The 23,403-nt window shown below is 38.9% G+C and overlaps 1 protein-coding gene across 4 annotated transcripts in view; it reads left to right on the top strand.

Moving 5' to 3' along the window:
- AFF2 (AF4/FMR2 family member 2) overlaps nucleotides 1–23,403 on the top strand; it is a 334,331-nt gene that overhangs the window by 86,438 nt on the left and 224,490 nt on the right. For all 4 annotated transcript variants that reach the window (XM_032196112.1, XM_032196111.1, XM_032196109.1 and 1 more), the window contains exon 3: nucleotides 5,856–6,746. In XM_032196112.1, the coding sequence (XP_032052003.1) occupies nucleotides 5,856–6,746 (891 nt within the window). The remainder of the gene's footprint in view (nucleotides 1–5,855; nucleotides 6,747–23,403) is intronic.

Genomic DNA, 23,403 nt, shown 5'->3' with positions numbered 1-23,403 from the left:
TGCATTGGAGTACATTTTAGCACCTTTAATTAGTGGAAAGAATAAGTTACTGTGAAGTGATTTTGTTGAGACTTCCTGCAGGTCATACAAACATTTTTCTTCATATTGGTGGTCATTTGGATTTCAATAGGTGGTAGAGTGATACGCAAATCAGCACTCAGTTGTGAGTAAGGAACTAGAAATGTACCTCCCAACAGGTATCTATTGTATCATAGGAATGATAATATCTCATTCTACATTTTTTCTACATTTCTACATTTTACATTTGCACCAGGCATGTACAAAATATACATGTGTGATCAAAAACTGGAAAACCACAAAGCAAAAAATTATTCTGGTAAATTTCTGAAGGTAATTTAATTTATAAACAATAAACACAGAAACTTTATTGCTTTTCACCTGCTTAGAGAGGAAGTTTGGGGATCTGTGGATTTCAGCAAAGCATAATGTATTACTGTGCTAAAAATACATTGTAATGATAAGTTGTGAAATACATAAATTAAGAGGAAATTGCATGCATAAGTAGTTATATGTCTTAAATTCACAGAACAAAAAGAACCAAGACTGAATATGAAAGCTAGGTCTTGCCTCTGTTTTTTACACTGGGAAAGGAACAAAGTGCTAAGACTGGTGTTTCCTTTGTAAGTTCTGCATTGCTAAGAACCTGCCACACTACAGTTTCCTAGGAACAAATCAAGAGGTGGATGTGAATCTGAGTGGATAAGTAGTGATTTGTATTCTTAAGCAATTGCAAAACTGAACTCAGGGTTTTATTCATGTGTACTCTAGGATAAAATAAAGAGGTCATGAGATGAGGAGGAATGTACTATATGTTCAGTTTGAAGCGCTGTTCCGTTTTGAGATGAATGGATGTTTCTCTGTGGATGAGGTTCAAGGCCTGGTGCACACAGCAAACTGCATCCATCTCGCTTATTCTCGTTGCTCACAGTGGGAGTAGGACAAAACAAAGCACTGCCCAGCAAGGTCAAGTGGCATGGTCTGTGATGGGCACAAGGGGCACATCCACAGCTGGGCTGCCTCTGCTTCTGAACATCATCTCAAGGGGTGGCCACCATGGTTCTGAAAGATCCAGGGTGGGAGGTAAGGTAGAGACTACTGTGGCAAAGGGAAGGTTGGGAATAACAGATCTCAGGAAATAGTGTCTCTTTTCTTTTATTTTATTCCCAGACATAGTGTCCATACTTGATTATCATTCCGTCCCCATTTGCTTGAACGGTAACCCAGGGAAGGGATTGTCAAGGCAGGGAATACCACCACTGCTGTTTGGATGATTTAAAGACTCAGCAACTGGCAACTATTTTAAGACTTCTCTAAAGTTAGGGATATTAAAACCTGGCCAAAGAAAGCTGACCAGTCAGAGGAGGAGGACCAAAAAAACAAAAACAAACAAACAAACAAAAAAAAACAAACAACAACAACAACAACAAAAAAACTTCTGTTTTTCTCATGGATCTTACTACTAGTTGTGTATCACAAGTTACGTGATATGAACATTTGATTTGTCCTTCCAGAATATCTGCCTCCGTCTACCACTTCTTTACCCTAGCTATTAGCGCATGTCTTTTTATCCCTCCTATCTGTCAGCTAAAACATGGGTGATCATTGCAGTTTTGAACAAGTCCATGTTTCTGCATTGATTCTGTGTATTGTACATATGTGTAAACATACATCAAAAGAGATTTATTTATCCATGTGTATAAAATAGATTTGTACATGTTTATTAGAAGATAGAAGACTTCTTTTGAAGCTCCACTGTCTCATGTGGAGAAACACCACCTCCAACAATGGGATGACATCCAGCGTTATTTTGGTAAGGTTGGGCAGTGAGGGCTGTGTGCCTCCTAATACAACTTACAGAGCATGTTGGTTGCAGGTTCTGCATTCAAATGCTGGTCCAACCTGCTAATGCTTAATTTGGCAGAGATGATCAGAGAAGAGCCTGCAGCGTTATGGCAACAGACATTTGAAAGAGCAGTGTGAGAGTTTTAGCGAGAGGAGCTGCAATTTTACTAGTGAGTTGTTGATATTTTTTAACGTTTTAAATTAGTAAAGAGTTTCAGAGACAAGGAGTATTTTAGGGAAAACAGTAGGAGGTGGGATTTGTTTTGTTCAAGACTGTCACTTGAGAGACAGAACCCAATGGGCAGCATTTCCATTGGGTATTCTTTGGCGAATGTTAAATCATTTATTGTCTTTTTTTAGGTAAAGCCCCTCCACACTATTCAAGCTTAGGATAAAAAAAAATAATAATAAAATCTCAGCTTCTGATCCAGGGAGGTTAGTTTAACTGAGGCATGAGAAAGTGAAAGAATTACGAAACCTGAAGTTTCATACAAATTTTCACAAAACCCTTGTAAATTGGGCCTATAAGTTTGAGTGCATTAGTTCTTTTCTTTGTAAAGCTATAATGCAATAGCTAGGTAGCAAATTAGTCTTCCAATAGGATTCTATTACAGATCTTTTTTGAAAGCAATAGAAGCAAATGTAGGAGGGTGTACATTTCCTAAATTAACAAGAGCCTAGAATGAGGGGGAAGGCTGCTAGCCACGAGTCACAAACCAGACATATAATTTATGCCTTGGAATAGTCAGAAAATGCATTTCCTTGATAGCAGCAAAATTGTGATTCAACATGCTGTTCAGAAAATAAGCTGTACAGAGGTCTCTTTTGAGAAATCAGCCAATTATCCAGAACATGAAGGTAGAAATTGTCCCCAATCTGGAAGTAACAAAGAACAACCAGAAATTATGACCAGATTTTGTGTTTATCTTGCTGGTATCCGAGCTTGTCAAGAATACTCTACTTCTTGTGAAAGCCCTGAATTTGCTGATGGGAAAAAAACAACAATAACAAAAAACATACTAATGTTACGCTTTATTCCTTAAATGCAGGTAGTAAACTGAACTATGCAATGGTGAGCTCAGTCAGGTTATGTGATGCACAAGTCTGGTCTTAGTTGTGTGCTCGAGTTTTATTTCACTATGAGATAATTTGCTGCTTACATTCACTATGTGTTTTTACTTTGCAGTCTTGCAGTCTGGCTTAAAAAATATTGAAGAAAATAATAATCTTTCCATTGACTTCAACAACTATTGGATAGAACTTTAGCATACTTAAAATATGTTAAGGATATTTAAATTAATTACCTCCATGATTTTCAATAAATATATATTTTTATTAATGCTCCCAGAAAATTAGTACAAATAATAATACTTTTATATGGTCTTTTATCACCAGAATGTGAATAGCTTGCATAAAATAGAGTTAATATTAACCAAAATTATTTTTATATTCATGGCATGTAAAAAAAAAAAAAAAAAAAAAAAAAAAAAACAACAACAGAAATATTCAAAAAGCTCTACATTCAAATTAAAATATTGATTCCCTCTGTAAGGACCTAGACAAGAGACATTTAACGTGCCATGACGTTGAAGTATTACAGTGATGATGTGTTTTTTAGTACTCTTTATTTTTCCTCCTTTTACTTTCTGGACAGTAAGCTAAATGCAACCTTAAAGTGTAGCTGAACCAGCAGTGAAGGTTAGTGGTCAGGCTTTTCTTGATGCTTGATTGTTGCCTATGTGCCATCCCATAAGGAGTTAAAGTGTTTGGTGGGGAAGGAGGAAACAGAACAAGTATGTAAGTGTTTAGACTTCGCATCATAATTCCTGCTGGGCCCTTAAGCACAATGGAATCTCCTTGTTTTAAATTTGGGGGTTGAACAGAGAGAGCCTGGTTTTGGCTGCTGCCCAAATGGCTCATTGTGCAACTCAGTTGAAGGAGACTGCTCATATACAAAGAGCTTATTCTTAGCATAGATAGAATATAATTTTGCCACTAAAATGACCAACCTAGGGATTTAGTTAGTGAATAAAAGTGATTCGTGGTTCTCCACAACTGGGATTATTAACTGTGTCAGTGAGGAGCACTGGCAAAATGTATATAGATGAGAACAACACTGAACAGTTAATTTTTAAATCACTGCCTCAGTGCAGTGGTAATATACGTTACAATCCCTGAGAATGAGCAAAAGAAAATTTGCATTTATTATCTTTTTTCAACATTTTTTATGGCATGTGCAGTACTAAGAGAAAAATCTTTCTGCAATATTCTTCTCATCTCTTGACTAGTTCAGTAGTGGTTAATATAAGCAGATATTTCAGGAGGAATCCATGCATGGATTTTTTTCATCACTCAGATTTCTGCATAATACTTGAGGAAGATGGGAACAGTGGCATGATAGCATCCTTGGTTGAGGAATTAAGTGGGACTGTCTCTAACCAACCACAAGCTCATAGTGCTACTTTTCCCCATCTTTACAACCTGATGTTAAGGCCCCTTTGGATTGTGACATTACTTGCTGTATTGAATGAAAAAAACAAATGTAAATATAAGTACAGTTGGCTGTAGCCTGAAGTATCGCTGTGCACTACTTACGTTATGTAGCTGCAGCATACATAAGGGAATGGCGTGAAGCTGCAACGGGAGGGTCAGGCTGGATGTCAGGAAAAGGCTCTGCGCTGAGAGGTGGTCGGGCACTGGGACAGGCTCCCCAGGGAGTGGTCATGGCACCGAGCCGCTGGGTTTCGAGAAGTGTTTGGACAATGCTTTCAGACATAGGGTCTGATTTGTGGGTGGTCCTGTGCGGACCCAGGAGTTGGACTCGATGATCCCTGTGGGCCCCTTCCAAGTCAGGATATTCTATGGTTCTATGATAATTTAATTCCAGACTGTAGAAGTTAACCATCTGCTTGAACTATGCTTTTGCTCTGTTTTTATCCTTTGAGTCACATAAAGTAATAAGCGTGGGGAATGCAGTGTTTTAGTTCTCTGCTGGTCATTTCCATGGAACATAAAGGTCAGTGAGAAGGCTGGTACGTTGGGTCTCTGTGGGGTGACTTAGAACAAGGAGAGAGGAAATTAGCTGCATATTAGTTATAGCTTCCAGCGTATTTGTCCAGCTTTTTGTAAGTGTAAAGGTAAAGGGATAAAAAAAAAACAAAAACAAAAACAAAAACAAAAACATATTCTGCTTCAGAAGGGAAAGTATAATAGTGGTGAAACACAGATGAGTCAGTATTTATTTAATAATTACTGGAATTCAAAGAAAAGCATGATTCACAAATACAACCAGCCTTTAAACAATGGGAAGAATACTTAAGAATGTGGTAGTCATCTCTATTTATATTCTGTAAGAAATCTTTGGAATGATCATTTATTTGAAGCTGCTATAACTCCAGTGGTTAGAAGCATTTTCTTTTATGTATTTAGACAGTTGATACCATTGGTCAAACTGAACCTTGGATACAGAAATACTTGGAGTTACAATGTAGAAGAGCTTGCAACAGAAGAGTGTCTGTTATAGACTACCTGGCTTCTGTTTATGGCAGAACTATGAGTCAAGGGGGTGAAAGTGCAATAACATATTTAAATAAAATGTGTGATTGCAGTTCAAATGCTGAGTAACCAGTAATTGTACATTCATGTTTTGCGAGATATGAAATGCACAAGCCCAACTTCTCTGACATAAAACCAGCCTGTTTTGTTCATAACATCCATAACTGATGTAATTTAAACATTTCTTTGAGAGCATATTTAAGAAAATGGGAAGCAGTATACAAGTGTTACTCATGCAAGCCTGTTTCAAGAGATTCTTTGAACACAGTTATTGATAGATTCTTCTTACATAACATATGCAAAATGTAATTGAAATTAAATTAAATGTCAGCATGACACCATTAAACAGCTAACATTTGCCATCTTCTAAGACAACTATTCCAAGCATTAACTTCCTAATCAGGAATTTACTCACTTTTTTCCTTTATTTATTCTAGACAAATAAAGGTGATGCTCTTGCAAACCGTGTCCAGAACACATTGGGAAACTATGATGAGATGAAGGACCTGCTAACTAACCATTCCAATCAGAGCCACCTTGTCGGAATCCCAAAGAATTCTGTCCCGCAGACGCCCATCGACAAAAATGAACAGACCTTTTTCCCGGAACAAAGAAACAGGATGATCCCATCTCATCAGATCAGTGGCCACTCATCGACATCAATGCCTCCGCCTTCTTCATTATCATCTAATTCTACTTTGCTACACGGTCACCAGAGCAGCAGGAAGTCGAGGACAGACTGGTCGCGTGGTGGGCACAACTCTAGTGGGGCCCAGCCAAGCCAATCCAGTAGTCAGCAGAGTAGGACAAAGCATAGCTCTTCTCATGACCAGCCGCAGGGCAGGTATGAAGACCTCTACAATTGTCAGAGTGAGCAGCATAAAAGTGGAGGAACTGAGGAAGCAAACTCTATGGCAGCATCTTCACATTCAAGGCGGCATAATCATTCAAAGTCAGCAGCTGGAGAACATACTTACAAAGAAAACAGTCATTCAAAGTCACCCACAGAGCTTGAGTTTGTAAGTCATGGTCCTGGATCTCCACTTCCTTCCACATCTTTGTTATCTGCAAACAATGGTCTTTCGACCCAGAATTTCCCACCAGGACTTCACTGTAAAAACAGCATGGTCCAGCAAAAGCCTACGGCATATGTTAGGCCTATGGATGGTCAGGACCAGGTACCCAATGACTCGCCTGAACTGAAACCTCCGATAGAAATTGAGAGTGGATATGGAAATCAGTCCTTTGGAACGCTGTTGGAAGGAAAAGTGAACACCCCTAGTTCGAAGAACAAAGTACCAAAGCTTAACATTCCTCCTGTTGGTGAAGTAAGTAGTTCAAAATATCTTTTCTGGTTGAGTATTTCATGCACTGAATACTTGTCTTTGGAAATATGCAGTTCCATTTCCTGGAACTATGTTTTAAAACATTCCTTTTTTTCTAGAATATGCATGACTAACTTTACTTTTGGCAAAGTTTATTGCGATAGTCCCAGTAAGCAATATTTAATGAAATTTTAAAATCACAGATTGGAATATTAACATTGCTTGTTTCCAATTAATATTAAAAGGCTGGGTCTCAGTTGGGTATAATACATTTATACCAGCTAGAATTCTGGACAGAGAACTCTAATATCTTGGTTCATCTGCAGTTTTCACTATTTTGCATATTCAGTTAGGAGGTAGTTTGACATAAATATCACTGTTTTAATCTCTTTAAGGAAAAATGGCAGTCTCCAGACTTCAGCAGTACTAAACAGTTCTACCAGAAAGGAGTTTATTTGCAGAGTTCGCTGAATTCCCATTGCTTTTAATGGAATTAATGTGGCTTAAGTTCTGAGTAATGCTTATGAAAATGTGTCCCATTAAAGCTTTTATGCATTTTGAAGAGCTCTTAATATTGGGATTCAGTCCCAGACTCTGCTACCAACAGTTTAAGCTGTTGAATTTTGTATTGCTGGTCAGTACAATATTCCTGTGAGGAACATTTTAATCTGTTCATATTCATGTCCACTCCAAGCACAGATGTATAATAAGGATACCAATTGAACTATTTACAGTCTGTATACTTATTCTCTTATTCTGAGTTTCTCTAAAGCAGTAACTATTTCAAGGTAGGTTTATAGCGTGTGTATGAGCAGAATTGCAATATGGGTCTTTCATAGTTTTTTGTTTTCTGCAAAATATTTCCCTGTTTGGTAATATTTTTATACTAGGAATGAGGAGTGATGCATTCTTAAGCCACTTTATTGCAAAAGGTCAGCTTTTTCTACTGGAATAATTGTTTCAAGCCAATAATTTGTTTGACTATTTAAAAACTTGATGTTATTTATTAACATTCCAGGCAGCAACAAAGACTGATGTGTTTTGCAGTAGAGCTTGGAATAATTTTCTGGGAACTGCATCTGAAAACAGTAAAAGGCCTATTTATATCAAGTGGAAGCTGAGGGTTGCTTGCAGATGGTGTTTTATTAGAAAATGTATTTGTTAATAAACGTAGCTTTGTACAAGATTACTTTACAGATGTTTCTGTTTATTTTTACCTTAGGTTAAAAATCTGCTGATGTAGATGGCTTCATAGTCTGTTGCGATTTGTCGCTAGCATTGTTTGGCAAGTAAATAATTGCATGCAAAGGAAATAATGATGTTGCAAAAGCAAATACATTTATTCACTTTTGCCATCTATTAACACTATGAGTCAATAGACGTACTTTCAAGTGCAGCATTAATATGAAGTATTTTTGGAAACAGAATGTGTCTTTTGCAACTTGTCTTTTATTTTATTTTTTTTTCTGGTGAAATCCTGACACTGTTGAAATCAATTGAGTTGTTACCAGTTCTTTTTGGGCACAGGATTTCAGCCATGGTCTTTTTTGTGTAGGTCTGAGGATCTCTAACGTGAACTGTTTTTGGAAAGGTTTCTAGTCACAGAGATGAAAAATTAAGTTGTGAAGTTGTTACTATTGCTGCCTTAGTTTATATCTTGTGTAGTGAAAAATACGGGTGTATAATTAATTTCATTTATGATTAGGTAAATGGTAAACTCTAGGCACTTTAGAACTGAATGCAGGTAATAATTTTAAAGCAGTCTCTGTTTCATAAAAGTGAGCAGTGGTTTGAAAAAGGAAAGAAAACCTAAAGCTGTGTTGCGGTGATGTATAACTCTCCTTTCTGATACAGAACATATGACAATAGCCAGACTGATGGATGTTTTGCAGGCAAATCTCCTCCTGAGTTTGGAGGGTTGAATTTTTTTTTTTTTCTCCTGTGTCAGGACTGTGAACTTTGGCCCTCTGTGTTTTTCCACAGATGTGTATCCTGAATTTGATTTACCCTGCGTTCAGCAATAAAACTCCTTCCAATCCAACGTTATAGATAACTGGCTTAGTTTAAGCTTAATCAGAACTGACAGTGCACACCTGTGAAACCCATAACCTTTTCAGAATGACTGCAGCGAGTGGCTCTGTTGTAATCTTTATACAATTGATGTGGAGGCTTATGATCCTTCGGTGGTGCTTATCAATTTATGAACCCTCCCCAGCCACCTCCAGCCATAGTCATCTGCTTGAAACAATTTTGCTCCTGCTCCACAGGTTTCCATCCTAACACTGTTCCAGGTGGTGGTGGTGGTGATCTTCTTCGAACTAGCACTGGGAGTGTTTTGGGGACATTTTTCCATCATTTGTTCTGTAGCCCTCCCATATCTGAGTCCATTTTTCAAGTTGCCAGGTCTACACGTTGAGATTGCACACCAAACTTTTTTCAGTGATTTTTCTCAAAATTTTGCATGCTCTCAAAATAAGGAATTCTGTAGAGAAACAATACTCCTACAGTCCTACAATAATGTCATCTATTAAGATGTGTCATGGTGGGAAAGAAAAAGACAGTTTTTAATATCTTAAGGAGGGGGAAAAAGTAACCAAATATTGGAAGAAGTGGATTTAAAAGATGAGTTCAGAGTGATGTGGAAATATGGTCTCATTTATCATGGCTTAATGGAATAGGATGTTGAGTGCCCTGGAAGCATTCTGCCATGTGTGAGGAAGTGATCAATTTTATAACGTAATTTGTGTCACTTGAGGTGTTGCTCTAAGAATCTTTGCTCATTCTCAGGGCCCAATTCTGCCCTCAGATATGCCCATCCATCTTTCAGCTCCTCTGGAGTGGACAAGGATGTTAATGCTTTGCTGCTGGCATGTCTCCACTGTGCAGTGGATTGTGGTTTAGTGATTTCTGAGCTTATAAAGATTCATGGTGAGTTCACACAGACTTACCAGATTGGGTCAGAACGTGGTGGTAGCAGCTCTTTTGCACCCATGGAATAACCTTTACCTCTCCGTGGATGCTGCTCTGTGATTTCCAGACCCAGACTTACCACAAAGAGCTTGTTCAGACCTGTCTGCACCATGCATGGACACTTCTGGTAGAGGAACGGGAACAGCAGAACTTCCGTAGACTTCGTTTTGTCATTTAAGGATTTCTGTGATCCTTTTGATTTATTTTGCCTTTCTCCTTTGCTTTACTTATTGCTATAGTTTTCTAAGGCTGAAGGTATAAAACTGTAATGCTTTGGTGCCTTGGGTAAACCCCAATGTAATCACCAGTTCCCAGGCTTGCAGCCCCCAGGATTCAGAAACTGTGAAGCAAACCTTTTGGAACTGGAGGGCCATAAGTCTGTCACGTCTTCTGGGGGGCATGCAGAAATGTACCAGATACCATGACACAGAATTAATAACAACAGCCCTGGAGCTAAAACATAAAATTGATAAGAAGCCTCCAGCCATAAACATTATTTCCTGTTCCTTTCTTATTAACACTGATCTCTTTATTCTGTATTTACATACATACATACATTAATTTTGAGCTTGCATTTAACATTTGGGAAATTGTGGCAAGCCTGGGACATCACAAAGAGCTTTTGTATTATGTGGAATTCCACCTACTTAAATTGTATGATGGCAGATGATTGTTACTTACCAGTCAAGGAGAATTGCATAGCTAAATCCTATATGCATTTATTCAAAAAAGTAGAGGTTAGAGACCATACTAACAACTGATCATCTCTCTGCTGCATTAAAATCCGGAATCTTGATACGTGTATGTGTATTTAAACCTCTAGGAATCAGATGCTTGCAAATTATTTCAAATCGACTAACTCAGCAGGAGATAGTTGAAAGGAAAGCCTGTACTTTTCAGATTGGGCTCAAACACAAATTACTGAGAGTATTGAGTAAAGTAAAGGGTTTTAAGGTCTGTGGGAACATCAGAAGATGTGTTCCTGGAAAATCTTATGCACGGTTCTCTAGAACAATGCATGGATTTCCAATAAATGTTTAGGGACAGGAAATCAAGGGCAATTGAGATAATGTTTGACTCTCTAGGCAGAGTTTTTAAATCTCACTGCACGATTGGCCTCACATTCCTACAAAGTAACAAACGCTCATATACCAAGTTTCCCTAAAAATACAAAGCTAGGAACAAATCCAAACGGCCTACAACATCTATGTCACCACCCACTTAAGTAATAAAAAATGAAGAACTTCTATTTTCACTTTACTTCTAGGAAAATATTTTGACGGGTTCAGTATACTGCAAAGTGATAAGCTTCTGTTACATGTTTCAAATCATTCTGTTATCGCTGCATGTATTGATTAGCTTAGTACTTTCTGAGCTAGCTATAAAAAAGGCTGCTCTCTTTCTGCATTAAAGAGCAAGAAAAATTGACAGGTAGATAACCATATTGATTGAACCTAAATAGTAAATGCAAGGGACCTATATATGCCTTATAAAACTCTTTGTAGGAACCAAAGCCAGTTTAATATCTTTTTTTTTTTTTTTTTTTAATTAAATGGAAAGTAGATGTCTTTAACCATCCCCACGCCCTTCTGATATACATGCTTCTCTGGTTGCCAGCTATAGTGCATTACCATAGTTGTGGGCAAATCACTTTTTTTTTTTTTTTCAAATGCAGGCTTTATCCTTTCCCCAGACTTTGAGCTCTGAAGAAGAATGGACCGAATCAAGCATTAAGCTGAAATCCCTTTGCTTGGTTCATATTTCAAAAGTCTGAGGCCAAAAACAAACCCAAAGAGCAGTATTTCTTGCAGTATTACAGGTTACAGCCATATGTTTTTCATTTGTAAATACTGTGAGAAGTAATGTTCTTGTGATACTTCTAAATGAAGACCATATGACACCACTCGACTGAAGACCTCTTATTGTGGCCTTTCTAAGGCTACTGTCCGATTGCTCGGACAATTGCTAGGAAAAGTATTTTGCAGGAATAGTAAGAGGGCAGTTTGCTATTTTAAATAAAATGTAAAAAGTATTTATGCATCTTTAGGGCCTGAATTTTAACCTTGCATTTTATCTTGGAGACTGCAAAACAGGGCCCATAAAATTAGGTATAGTTAAAAGATCATAGTCGTAAAAAAAGTTTTCTGTTAGAAAAGTGATTTAACTTTTTTTTTTTTTTTGAAATTCCACAGTGCCCAAGTAGCTGCTTATTAAGTGACTTGTTAGTGATCCAAGTTAAGAGTAAGAAATACTGTTACCCGAATAGCATGATATAATAGTGTCACAAAATAAGATGACCTTAAAGGCTTTGGGGAGAGCAGCACTAGAATTGGTTTTGCTTGAGCAAAGATGGGGGGGGCATCAGTTAATGGCCTGGGAGGACTGCAGGGTATATGCATAGCTCTGCCAATAGATTTGGTCTGTGACTATGTGACGGTGTCACTTGGTTGGTACTTCTCTAACTTATTATATAGCAAGTTTAATTTTTTGAGTTCTGTAGATTGAACAGAAGTCCAAAATCTTTAAATAATCAATCCTCTTCCCCTTTTTGATGTGTGGTCCTCAGTGGTTTGGTGCATCTGACTAGGAAAGGGGGGCCATAATACTTACTTTCCACCCTTAGAGTAGTATTTTTCAGATTTTTTGTTGAAAAAAACATGGAGCGAGTATACATTATTATGGCTGCTTTTCCATAACTAAAACTGCATCTCTTTTCTACTTGCTCCAGTTAATTTAAGGAAAACATATCAAGCCATATAGAAATCTAGTTAAGCGTTGTGAAATCGTCTTTATGTTGACTGGCAATGTACTTTTGACTAATGACCAGAAGTTGGTAGAGCTGATATTTCAGCATCTTCTTTTCATCTATCTGCATTGCAAATGCACCAGGAAGAATGCTCCTGGATCTTGATGCTCTGCGTAGCTGTCAGCTAAGCCAGGTGCTCTTCCAGAAGTAGTCCAGCAGCGCTAACAAAGCTGGAGCCTTTGCACTATTTGTTAACACTGCTGTGGAACACGACCTGCTTTAGTGACTACCCTGTCTCTGTGAACTGTAAAACAAAGAATGCTCATGTAACAAAAGATGAGAAAGCACCATTTTCAGGTATTTGATTTTTTGCGATGTATGTTTTCACTCAGGGCTGCGAACAGCACGTTGTCGGCTTGTGGAGAGCAGGATTGGCAGATCTGTGGATCTGTGTTTGGCTCACTGTGTGAGAATGAATGGCCATTTGTAAACTTTACCATGAACTAAGTTAAATATTATTTTATCTGACTCAGACCTTTAAAGTAACACACAGCTAGATAGAAGGAACCTATGTAGATGTTCACTGCTCTTTTCAGTCATACCTTTGGGAGTTTTTTTGTTTGTTTTTGTTTTTTTGTTTTTTTTTTTGTTTTTTTTGTTTCTTGTTTTTCTCTTTGTAGAGAGCGTAAGAATTATGGTTTTAAGCAGTCCAAGAACACAGATGTCACTTTTTGTTTTTGTTTTAAAGTTCAGGCAAGAGAGTCTGCGCACATTCTTGCCTGGGCAATAACAGCTATTGTGAATCATCACTGGAACTGAACGTGGGGCTTCTCAGGACAACCTTGGCTCCTTTAACAAGAGCTGGGGTTCTTGCTGGCAGATATCATTGACTTTCTCCCAGGGCCACTCACCAAGTGAACATGGTGAAAATATTGCATCCAATACGCTCTTCTTAAATGTATAAAAAGAGGCATAAAGAAAATACAAGAAAATCAGTGAGCACAAACACAGACTCTGAGGGGAAAAAAAGTTCTAATCCTGATGAAAATGGTAGTCAAGTAGAAAATTAGACTTTGCTTTATCTGCTAAGTGTAGATCAGTAAGAAACAACTGGAATGCTCTTGTGCAAATGTCAGGAATCTGGGCAGCCAAATGGTGCAGAAAGTGTGATTAGATATTATAGAAGTAATAGGAAACCAAATAGAAAGCACTGTTTCAGACACAGTGGTAGTGGTTGAGACTGAAATATAGCTAGCAAAAGATAAAGGAGGAGGGATAGCACCATATATTGTCAAGCTGAATGAAGATTTACAGAGAATATTGCAACAACTAAAATAAGGAGTAGGGGAAGATGAGGAAAACCAGGTTACTATGCAACAGAGAGATGTGGTAGACGTGAAGGAAGTGTAGGCACAATCTTAACACACAATGAGTCCTTGCTTCAGTAGGAAGAAGGATGGACAGTGGAAGTGAGGACGTAAACTGGACTCACCACAGGGGAAAGAGGAACTACAGTACTCAGGTGTGGTTGGCTTTCTGGTGGGAATCACAAGAGCAGAAGTGCTTAACTGCTCTTAAACTCATCAAACTCCATCTTGTGAAAAGCTGTGTGCAATATGCGAGCAATTAACCCGTGATCCAGAAGGCAGCAGCCTCTGCTCTATGTTCTGGTTCTTTTACATGCATAAGATGCTTACTTGCATGAATTCCTCTGGCTATTTTGTATGCTTGGCCCATTGACATGCAAAATCATACTAGACTTTAAACCATTAAAGCCGTACCATATGAACCATATTTATAACATACCTTCAAAGTGTGAAAATCAGAGGATGGTTATATATGAGAATTTCTGGATTTATGGCCAGAGTCACCCCACCGCAAGCTAGCTGTCTCTGATTCAAGTATGGAAAAGCATTTAGGAGCTGCAGGTGAAAACATCATATGGGAATACTTTAATAAAAATAAAAATAATAATAATAAAAAAGAGGGAAAGAAAGTTGAACGCATAACTTGGCAACTCTCCATGAACTGCAGATATAGGTTAAAGTTATTTAGTTGGCAGGCGATTGCTGGTGTATTAGCAATGTTGGGGAAAAAAAATCTAATTTCTGTATTTTGGCTTGTGCAGTAAAGAAATTCCTCCCACATAAATATGTTCATTTCACCTTCTGGGAAGTAAAGAAAGGAAACTGTAGCTGCAGTCTGTTATTTAATCTTCCTGAAATTAGCATTTGGTGCTCAGGAAGATTGAAAGATTTAATGCCAATGCCTTCCTCAAAAGAAAGAAATGACACACCACATATGTTTTAGCACTGGTTAGACTGTTAAATGGAATTAATCAAAATCCATGTTAAAATATTTCCATGTGTTAATTAGCAATGGTTTGGAACATTAAAATACATATTGGCTTGGGAATAAATTAGTGAAGAAATATCAGATTGAGTTTGTGGGCTTTTAATTGCAACATAATATACTGTGTGTTTTAGAAAGGTAGATGTAAATACACAGCTATGAAATGCTATGGCAATGTGCATTTAAAAATCGTGTAATAAAACAATCTAAAACAGGCTTTCGTTATGGCACTGTGATGCCATTTCCCATTTTAAAAGAAACATTAAATCATTCACTCATTTAATAAAGCAAGAAAAAACAGTTTAAAACGCCCAGAGTTTCATCTCGGGCCAAAGGAAGTTTTAAAGTTCCTCCTTTGAAAACCCTGGTGATGCAGCGAGTACCACCAGCAGGCCTCCTGCTGCAAGTAGGCAGAACTTGCTCGTGCCTTTATTGCTGCTGGGTCAGGGCAAAGCTTATTTCCCTTTCCCTCATGCTGTACCCGTAGAGCCACAGGACAGTGTAAATTTAGCTAAATATGTAAACGAGGCCGGACAAATGGAAATGTTCATCCTCTTAAACGAGTACACAGGAGGGAGGCAGCAGTACGGAAGGCAGCGTTGCAGCCACCTGGCTGAGGGTGGAGGCCCTGTGTGGCCTGAGGCCTTCCCTCAGCGTAACACGGCCTCCTCGGCTGCTGAAGGGCGGCATCGAACTGTGACAAAGGGCACCCTGGGGGAAACGACTTCGTGTACACCCAGCACAGGGAACTTGAGAAAAAGGTAGATGATGCCTTTAATTTTATCTGTGCTTGCTGTCTGAGTATCCTCTTGTAGAATAACGTCAAGTGCAAGGAAGAGGTTTGGAGCGCAGAGGGAGAAAAAGACGAGGTAAACCCAGATTCAGTCACTGTCCAGGCTAGTGGACCTGTTTTAGCTTGGATTCGCAAATATCTTTGAGAGGAATTGGTGACCCTCAATCTCCATTAATACTGCCAATTAATACTGTCAGTCTAAACATACTTCAGTTAATACATGCTGCTTTCCCTTGCGCACTTCCTCAGAATAATTTCCCATTGTTATATCTCCCAAATGTACAAACTTCTTGGGTTATATTTCACTGAGCTGCAATTTGTGACACTTTAATCCTCAAGACAAGCTGGCAATTATTTCTGCTGTTTGTAAATATCCAGGCACCCATTTACATTTGCATGTATCTTAAATATAAACGTTGAAACAATTATTTCTTAAATATGTAAACTAAATTTAAAACACTGACACATACCCTTTGAAAACTTAGAAAACCATAAAGATCCTCAGATTGCTTGCAGGAGTCAGGATTTGGATTTTATTAGAGCTTGAGTGAAGGCTGTATGTCTCGGTCAGCAACCTCTGTCTGTGGGGTTTAATCCTTTTTGATGCCCAAACCCCATTACTTCCATGTCATTAGAAACTAAAAATGTGTGAAAATGTGTAAGTTCTAGTAGCACATGCTATTGAAACTTGAATATGCTTAATTAGAAACTCCCTTCACATCCAGGAGTAGCTTTCTTAGGCAGCCTCTCTGTGAAGTAAAACTTAACAGTCTATTGTGCATTGAGAAGAAAGAGGGATCTGTAGCATCTTCCCTTCCCACCAACACATGCAGTTACACATTGACATGAAATATACCACAAATTTAGCTAGGGAAATATTAAGAAGTAATTTTTATTCAAAGCAATTATCCTAGCAACCACAACATTTGCTGCACAATACCATGATCACAAAGGTCAGCAGTTAGCATGGTTTCATGGTGTGGACCACGCACTGTGGTGTCACGGACCACAAATGTTTTGCAGATCCAAGCTTGGGAATCAGGGATTTAGGGCTTTGCCAATGTTTCTGAAAGCAAAACTTTACCATTAACGTTTCCTAGGAAGGTTTGTGGAGTCACAGAAAGCCAACGAGGGGATATGCGCTATCTGTGCCAATGGTTGACGCTTCTTCATTGTCATAAATTATTTCTTCCTCCGCCAGACAGAAAGTTACTTACTGTGCAGAATGCAATGGAGGCAGGGCTGTGTTCAAAGTTTCTGCCTGTGATTGCAAAGAAATGCGTTTAAATCCTAGCAATTTTTGTTTAAATCCTAGAAATTTTGTACTTATAACTGCTATTCCTTTTTCTCTTCAGTGTAGTGATAAATTAGGTTTTGCCTGTTCCTTAAAACATGAAGGTGGCTGATGTGCTGTAATCCAGATATACAAAATAAAACAGAATGAGGCCCTTTTCTAAGGGACGCAGAGGTGACTGTAAAATACAGCCAGGTTAGTCCTGTCTTGCCCTTTAAGTTGTCACTGCTGTGCAAGAAATCCCAATGATTCCACGTGAGGACTAAGAGTTTCAGATTGTGAATAGAAGAAGCAAAATTGGATCACAAATGATAATTCACAATTAGACTTACTCAGGACTGGCAGTAAGAGCTAGTGTAGCAGGAATATAGAGTATTATTGCCCTTCAGAGAAGAAAAATTTAAATTTGCAAATGCTTTTTTTTGTAAACACATTTTATTAAGATGTAACTGCACCTGCATTTCATCAGGAAAATTGTTTGCTACAGTTTTTAGTATACTTTGATGTATTGAATATATTTGATTTACTTTAATAATGTTTTTTCCTCTTTTTATCAGTATTCTACATACTTCAAGTCCCTAATCTGAAATATCAGAACTCTTGAGAGATGGCCTATTTACTTATAATTCTCATTTCATTTTTTCAGAACCAATGTTTTAGCTATAATGAAGGCTTCAGATAAGGAACCAGATTTCAGATGTTTAGCTAAACCAGGAATATCATATTACTATTGACTTTGCTCAATTACAAGAGCCAGGTGATAGCGACTCAAAAAAAAAAAAAAAAAAAAAAAAAAAGAGAGAGATGGGTTTCTAGCTCGAGAGTGCACTTTGGCAACAAATTGACAGCAGACCGGTTGCTGTTGTTTGCTTCACACTGTGGAGTGGTCTCAGGGTATGAGCTACATTTCTTTAGGTTAAAATTAAAACGAGAGAAGCTCTGCAGGGATGCCCAGAGCGTGCTCCAGCTGTTCCCCTGGTGCTCAGGAGAAGGTAGATTAGCACCCCTCAGCCCCTTCTCCTCTCCCCTCTACAGAGACCTCTACAGAGGTCTATTTCCCTCTACAGAGTGCCTCCTGTTGTGCTGTGCTTCCTGCGATGAGGATCCAGCTTTATTCTCTTGCACTGGAACTGGTGGTGGCCCAGGATGAATTGAACAGTCATTGACAGTATTACACTAAGTGCAAATGAGCAGGGAGGGAGGAAGGGAGAGTATTACTGACCTCTGCAGCTTGCCTGCAAGAAGTGGAACCACCTGCGTGAGCAGGTAGCAGGAATGGAAAAGACTCTGCCTTCTGTCACTGCTGGCTGCACCTCTATGGGACAGCTAAATCTAGCGTTTTGGGAAGGGAACATGTCTGTAGGTGGTGGAGGTAACTTCCACAAGTCAGAGCATTAAAAGGGAACTGATATTTACAGTCTAGTGTGGGAGATTTTCCATAACAAATTCTGCATGTGGTTTCAGAAGTAGGAGCCCAGAACAATTCTCCGTGCTCTTGGCTGCTCCAGTCATTTCGGTTTCTGGGGTGAGGCACACGCCAGGTCACTGAAGGACAGAAGGGAACAGAGACATGAACAGGGAGAGGGATTTCCCCTTTCATTAGCCACAATAAATATGTTTGTTCAAGAACAAATAGCTGGAACAAGCAGACATGCAGCTCTGATGCTGAAGAAAAGGCTATTTGTGTCAAATACATAGGAAATACTGTTCCCAGACAAACCGTTGTAAGGATTGTCCTTTAACAAAGCCAAGTTTATTTGGGATCCTGACTATGTAAAGGCTCTGTATTTCATTCTTTTTCCCATTAGCTAACATGGGGCCCTGTATGGTGAGTAATGATGTGATTGCAGCGAGTTGGCTTTTAAACTATTGAAATAGAGTATAGCACTTTACTGTAAGCTGCCCTTGTACTTCGGTGCTGTCAGAAATCCTTATTGAGTGGGATTTCCAGGTTTAAAGTCAACAGCCAGAGGCGGAAAGAAAAGATGCTATCTCAGTGGCATGCCCTTAATAAAAAGTTTGCTTGAACATAACTCCCTTACGATAGCAAACCTGTGTATAATGGAGGGAGTATTTACTTGGCACTCTCCAGGATTATCCGTGGTATTTTGTTGTAATGTGGGGAGGGGAGAGGGAAGTCCAGAGAGAGACCAAGGCTGCGGCAATGAAGTGTGCTGGGAAACTTGTATGGCTGTCCCGAGCACACAGGTTTTGTGGGGCAGCTGGGTGCACAGAGAAGATGTGGATTGCTCTCGCCAACAGATGTGGAGTCCAGGCTGATGACAAGTCAGTCAGTGCGGTGTGTAAGGCTGTGGCAGAGGACTTGGGAAATGCCTAAAACCTGCTGAGGGTGCGTTACCCACCTCTCCCCAGAGGCTAAAGCCGCTGTCAGGGCTTCTGTGGAATGAGACCGTTTCTTTGTGGGTTTCTTGCAGATCTCACCTTCCTTCTCTTTCTGTGGGTACCTGCTTCTTCAAAATACTGCAAATAAAGTTAGCTGCTGCACTGTGCCTGTGAGCTTGAGCTTTTGCAGGCTTTATAGGATGGTGATTTTTCTGGCAGTGTTATCATAGGTTTGTTTTCTCTGTGTGCATCTTTACAAATACAGATGTAAAATTATATACACGAATACATAGGCTGTCATATGGCCACTTAGATCTACAACCACGCTCGCAATAGCAGAGGCTAAAGAGGCTTTTCTTGGCACAGCACTATCATTTCACAATAGATCATGAGTGACGGAAGTGGAAAGGAATTACATATTTTGTTGCCTTGTCTCCTGTGACACAAAGCCACGTGGAGGTCTTCACTGCATCTGGTTTCTGATTTTGGCCCCAAACACAGACAAATACCACAAGCCCTAACAACTGTCGTTTCTAGCCCTCCCTCCAAAAGTGAGTCCCAAGGGAGTTGGTTTTGAGCTGAATGCTTTCTGTTCTGTTCAGTGCTTAAATGTACTGGCATTGCTTGTTTGTCTCTTGCTGAATGGGATCACAAGATTTTTAAATTTCTCTTTGTTCCCTTAGCTACTCTCATACTTAGTTCCTCTAAAAAAGAAGCAATATCAGCTTTGCCCTCAGTGCTGGTGTCACCCGGCTCCCAGCGCTTCCCGTTTCCCCAGCCAGGAGGACTGCTACCTGGGGAAGGGTGCTGGAGCCAGAAGATCTCCACCTGCACCAATGTTACAGCGAGGACAGGGCCTTGCCTTGCAGGCTGTTAGACAGAGGCCATGTCCCAAAGGAGATGGAGGCAGGCCGGGGAGGCAGAGAAGGAAGTGAAAAGTTTAGCTTGTTGTAGGGAGCAGAGCTATATGACAGAGGTTGGAGGAGAGGGGATTATAGTACACACGTGTAAAATGTATTACCAAAGCTTATATACTTGTGTATGTGTATAAGAAATGTGTCCTCCCACCATTTTTCATGTATTTTTACGATGGTGGTGGCTGGACTTTGCGTATGGATTGTTGTAATCCCCCATTCTTGTAGCAAAGCCTTACCTTGGATTGAGTGTCATATTGGTCAAAGAGCATAGCAGGTATTTTGGAGCATAGCTTTCCCTCAGCAGTGATTGCCTTCTGTCTGCTCTGAGGGGGAAAGAATAAGCCACGGGACTGCATTTGCCACAGATCTGTGCCTGAGCTAATAAACTCTGCTGAGAGCTTCAGCTCAGGCTTACACTTTTTTATTTTCCAGCTTGAAACACAAGCTGAGATAACTCAGGTCTGCCGACAATAGACAGCACAAATATTCTTTGAAAGGGTTCCAAATGTTTCAAGACCCAGATAGCTACAGCGAGGGTTTGTATGTGTGTGTGCATGGAAACATATACCATAAAGGATGTATAAAGCCATCTGAAAATCAAGCAAAATGTGTGCGCAGATCTGTTGTGATTGCCCTTGGAAAAAAAATCATGTATTTGGAAGATTACATAGGATTCCTTTTCTCTTTTTAAAACAAAAAGCCAGCACTGGCATTTTTATGTGTGGCTGTTATGCAAGTCTCCTTAGGGATTACCTTTGACACTGGGCTCTTAAAGTTGCAGCATCTTGCATAACACGCTTGCACAACAAGCACAGCACTTCATAACCAGCAGGTTTAGACCCAAGGCAGGCAGCAGCAATCACAACCACTGACATCGGCTGCAGTGTTTTGTGAGAACAACATGAACTATTCTGAAACCAAAGGGTAGGAAATGGAGTAAAGAAAGCTGTTGGGAATAACAGAAAACAAACAAAATCACCACCACCACATGTGATGGAGTCTGGCACATTTAGCTTTAAGTAACAGAGATATAATTATGTCAAAATTTGGTTATCCTCACATTTGAGTTTATTTACTAAAAAGGAAAAAATCAAAATTTGTGTTCTTGGCAAAGTCAGTGTCATTTTTATTTTTCAGCTTCAATGGAAACAGGTTTTGACCTTTTAAGATTAGGAAGTGAAATGTTTTCTCCTTTTTTTCCTCCCCTATACATCTATACCTACTCCGTAATATGCCAACCTGTGAGACCCAGATATGAACCTACTCTTCTGCAGACACTTTATTTTTACAGACCAAATTTCAAACCCACTGTTGCTTATAGAAATGTTGTCACTGACTTCAGTGGTGTTTGGATCAAGACCTGTACAAATAAATTCAGAGAGAATTTAGAAATTAGCACATACAGATGATGACTGTGTTATAGACGGACGGGACTCAGTATTTGTGCTGTCCTCTTCTAGAGCAGCTCAAAACATCACTACTTTCACTGAAACAAGCTCTTGGGAAAATAAATGGAGAACTTTACAAATACTATAGCTGTTTCAGTATTCATACATAATAAACCCGGCTTCTGTAAATAACTCATTTTATCTGTCAAACATTGTAGGCACATATGCCACATTAACTGTCACTGGGGTCGTAAATAAACAATGTATCTGTCTACACATTACTTATGTCTGGGGGGAACTGCACAAGTACGCAGGGAAAACAGTAAAGAACACATTTTAATTGTAAAATAAAATGTTAGTGTTGCTAGCGCTAATTATTTTAAATACATCTGAACTTAAAACAGTTCATAATTCAATAGAAGATACAAAAAGGCAATAGTCAAACAAAATTGAGTTAATGATGCATCTAGCGTGTATCTCTTAAATGCATTTCTACTACCAGAAGCTCAAGTACAACTCTGGGTGGATGTGACTGTTCCTTTGTTCTTTACAAAAAACACCCCACCCTCCAAAACAAGCAGACAAACAGAAAACAAACAAACAAAAAGGCAAAAAAAAAAAAAAAAAAAAAAAAATTATATATAAAACTATATACAATTCACTTTGGGGTTTAGAGTGTGGGTCCTGATTCTGGTCTTGCAGTATATCAATAAGTCAGATTTCCATCTGTTTATCACTGTCATGCTGGACTCTTCTTTCTAATAATTTGTTTGCATGATTTCGGCATGGAGCCTGTGCTGTACCAGTAGGTTTTGATCACTTGTAGGCACTAGAGATAGTGAGAGACTTCTAATGAGACACCAAAATATCAGGACAAGTGGATTATCTTAGTTGTTGAGATATGTTCTGTATTCTTCTAATTTATTTATTTTTTTTCTGTAGGCAGGGTTGTCACTTAAAAGACCAACTTTTGATCTATCTTAGAATAATTTGTTTGTTGATGTATGTTTGAAAGCAAACAAATCCAAACCCAACTAACTCACAGGTTCCCTTCAGCCCCTTCTAAATTTGTTGTGCTTTGGTGGAAAAAAATGTTCACCTATCGGCCAGGTATGGATAGAGATAACAGGCTTGACTTATGACAGAGTAAAATTAAGTTGAGCTCTTTGTCTGAGCCGAAGTTACAGTAGATCTTACATTGTTAGGCAATATTATCATTATTAATCATGGAATATTATGATTTAGTGTCCATGCTAACCACTAATCCAGCAAGAGATGTTTTAAAACAAAACAAAGGCTTTTATAAATTCTGTTGTTTGGCCAAAATGCACCTTTTTTATTAATGATCTTTTACCTAAGCTAATGAGCCAGAATATTAAGATTTAAGACATTAGTGCTATTAATGTAATAGCTAATGATGATGAAATTCAGCCTTTAGATTTGTTTCATGGATCTCTTGATAACTTATGAACGGGCAGAATTTGACCCTCCATACGTTGCTGAGACACCAAAATATCACAGTAAAGGACTGAGGTACATTTAATCCTGGGATGATTAAGGCACAAGATAGCTATGTCTTTGAAAATAAATGTCTTTGCTTCTGCTTGGCATGCATATAGCAAAAATCCATCACATGCATCCATTTTATTTTCTTTTGACAATGTTAAATATGTGATAAGCTGTTTTCTGCCACCCACACCATTTCAAGTGGCATGCCAGAAAGCATATACAATCTATAAGGGGCTCTTGTTGCTGGATTTAAACAGCGCAGCTACGAGCAGGATTCCAGCGTGCAGACACCTCTTGTTAACAGCCTTTCCATAGGTGCTTAAGTTCAAATTAACTGTTCTAAAACCC

The sequence above is a fragment of the Aythya fuligula genome, chromosome 13 (genome assembly GCF_009819795.1).
Source record: "Aythya fuligula isolate bAytFul2 chromosome 13, bAytFul2.pri, whole genome shotgun sequence".
Taxonomy (NCBI): domain Eukaryota; kingdom Metazoa; phylum Chordata; class Aves; order Anseriformes; family Anatidae; genus Aythya; species Aythya fuligula.
This window is presented reverse-complemented; position numbering and strand designations above follow the sequence as displayed.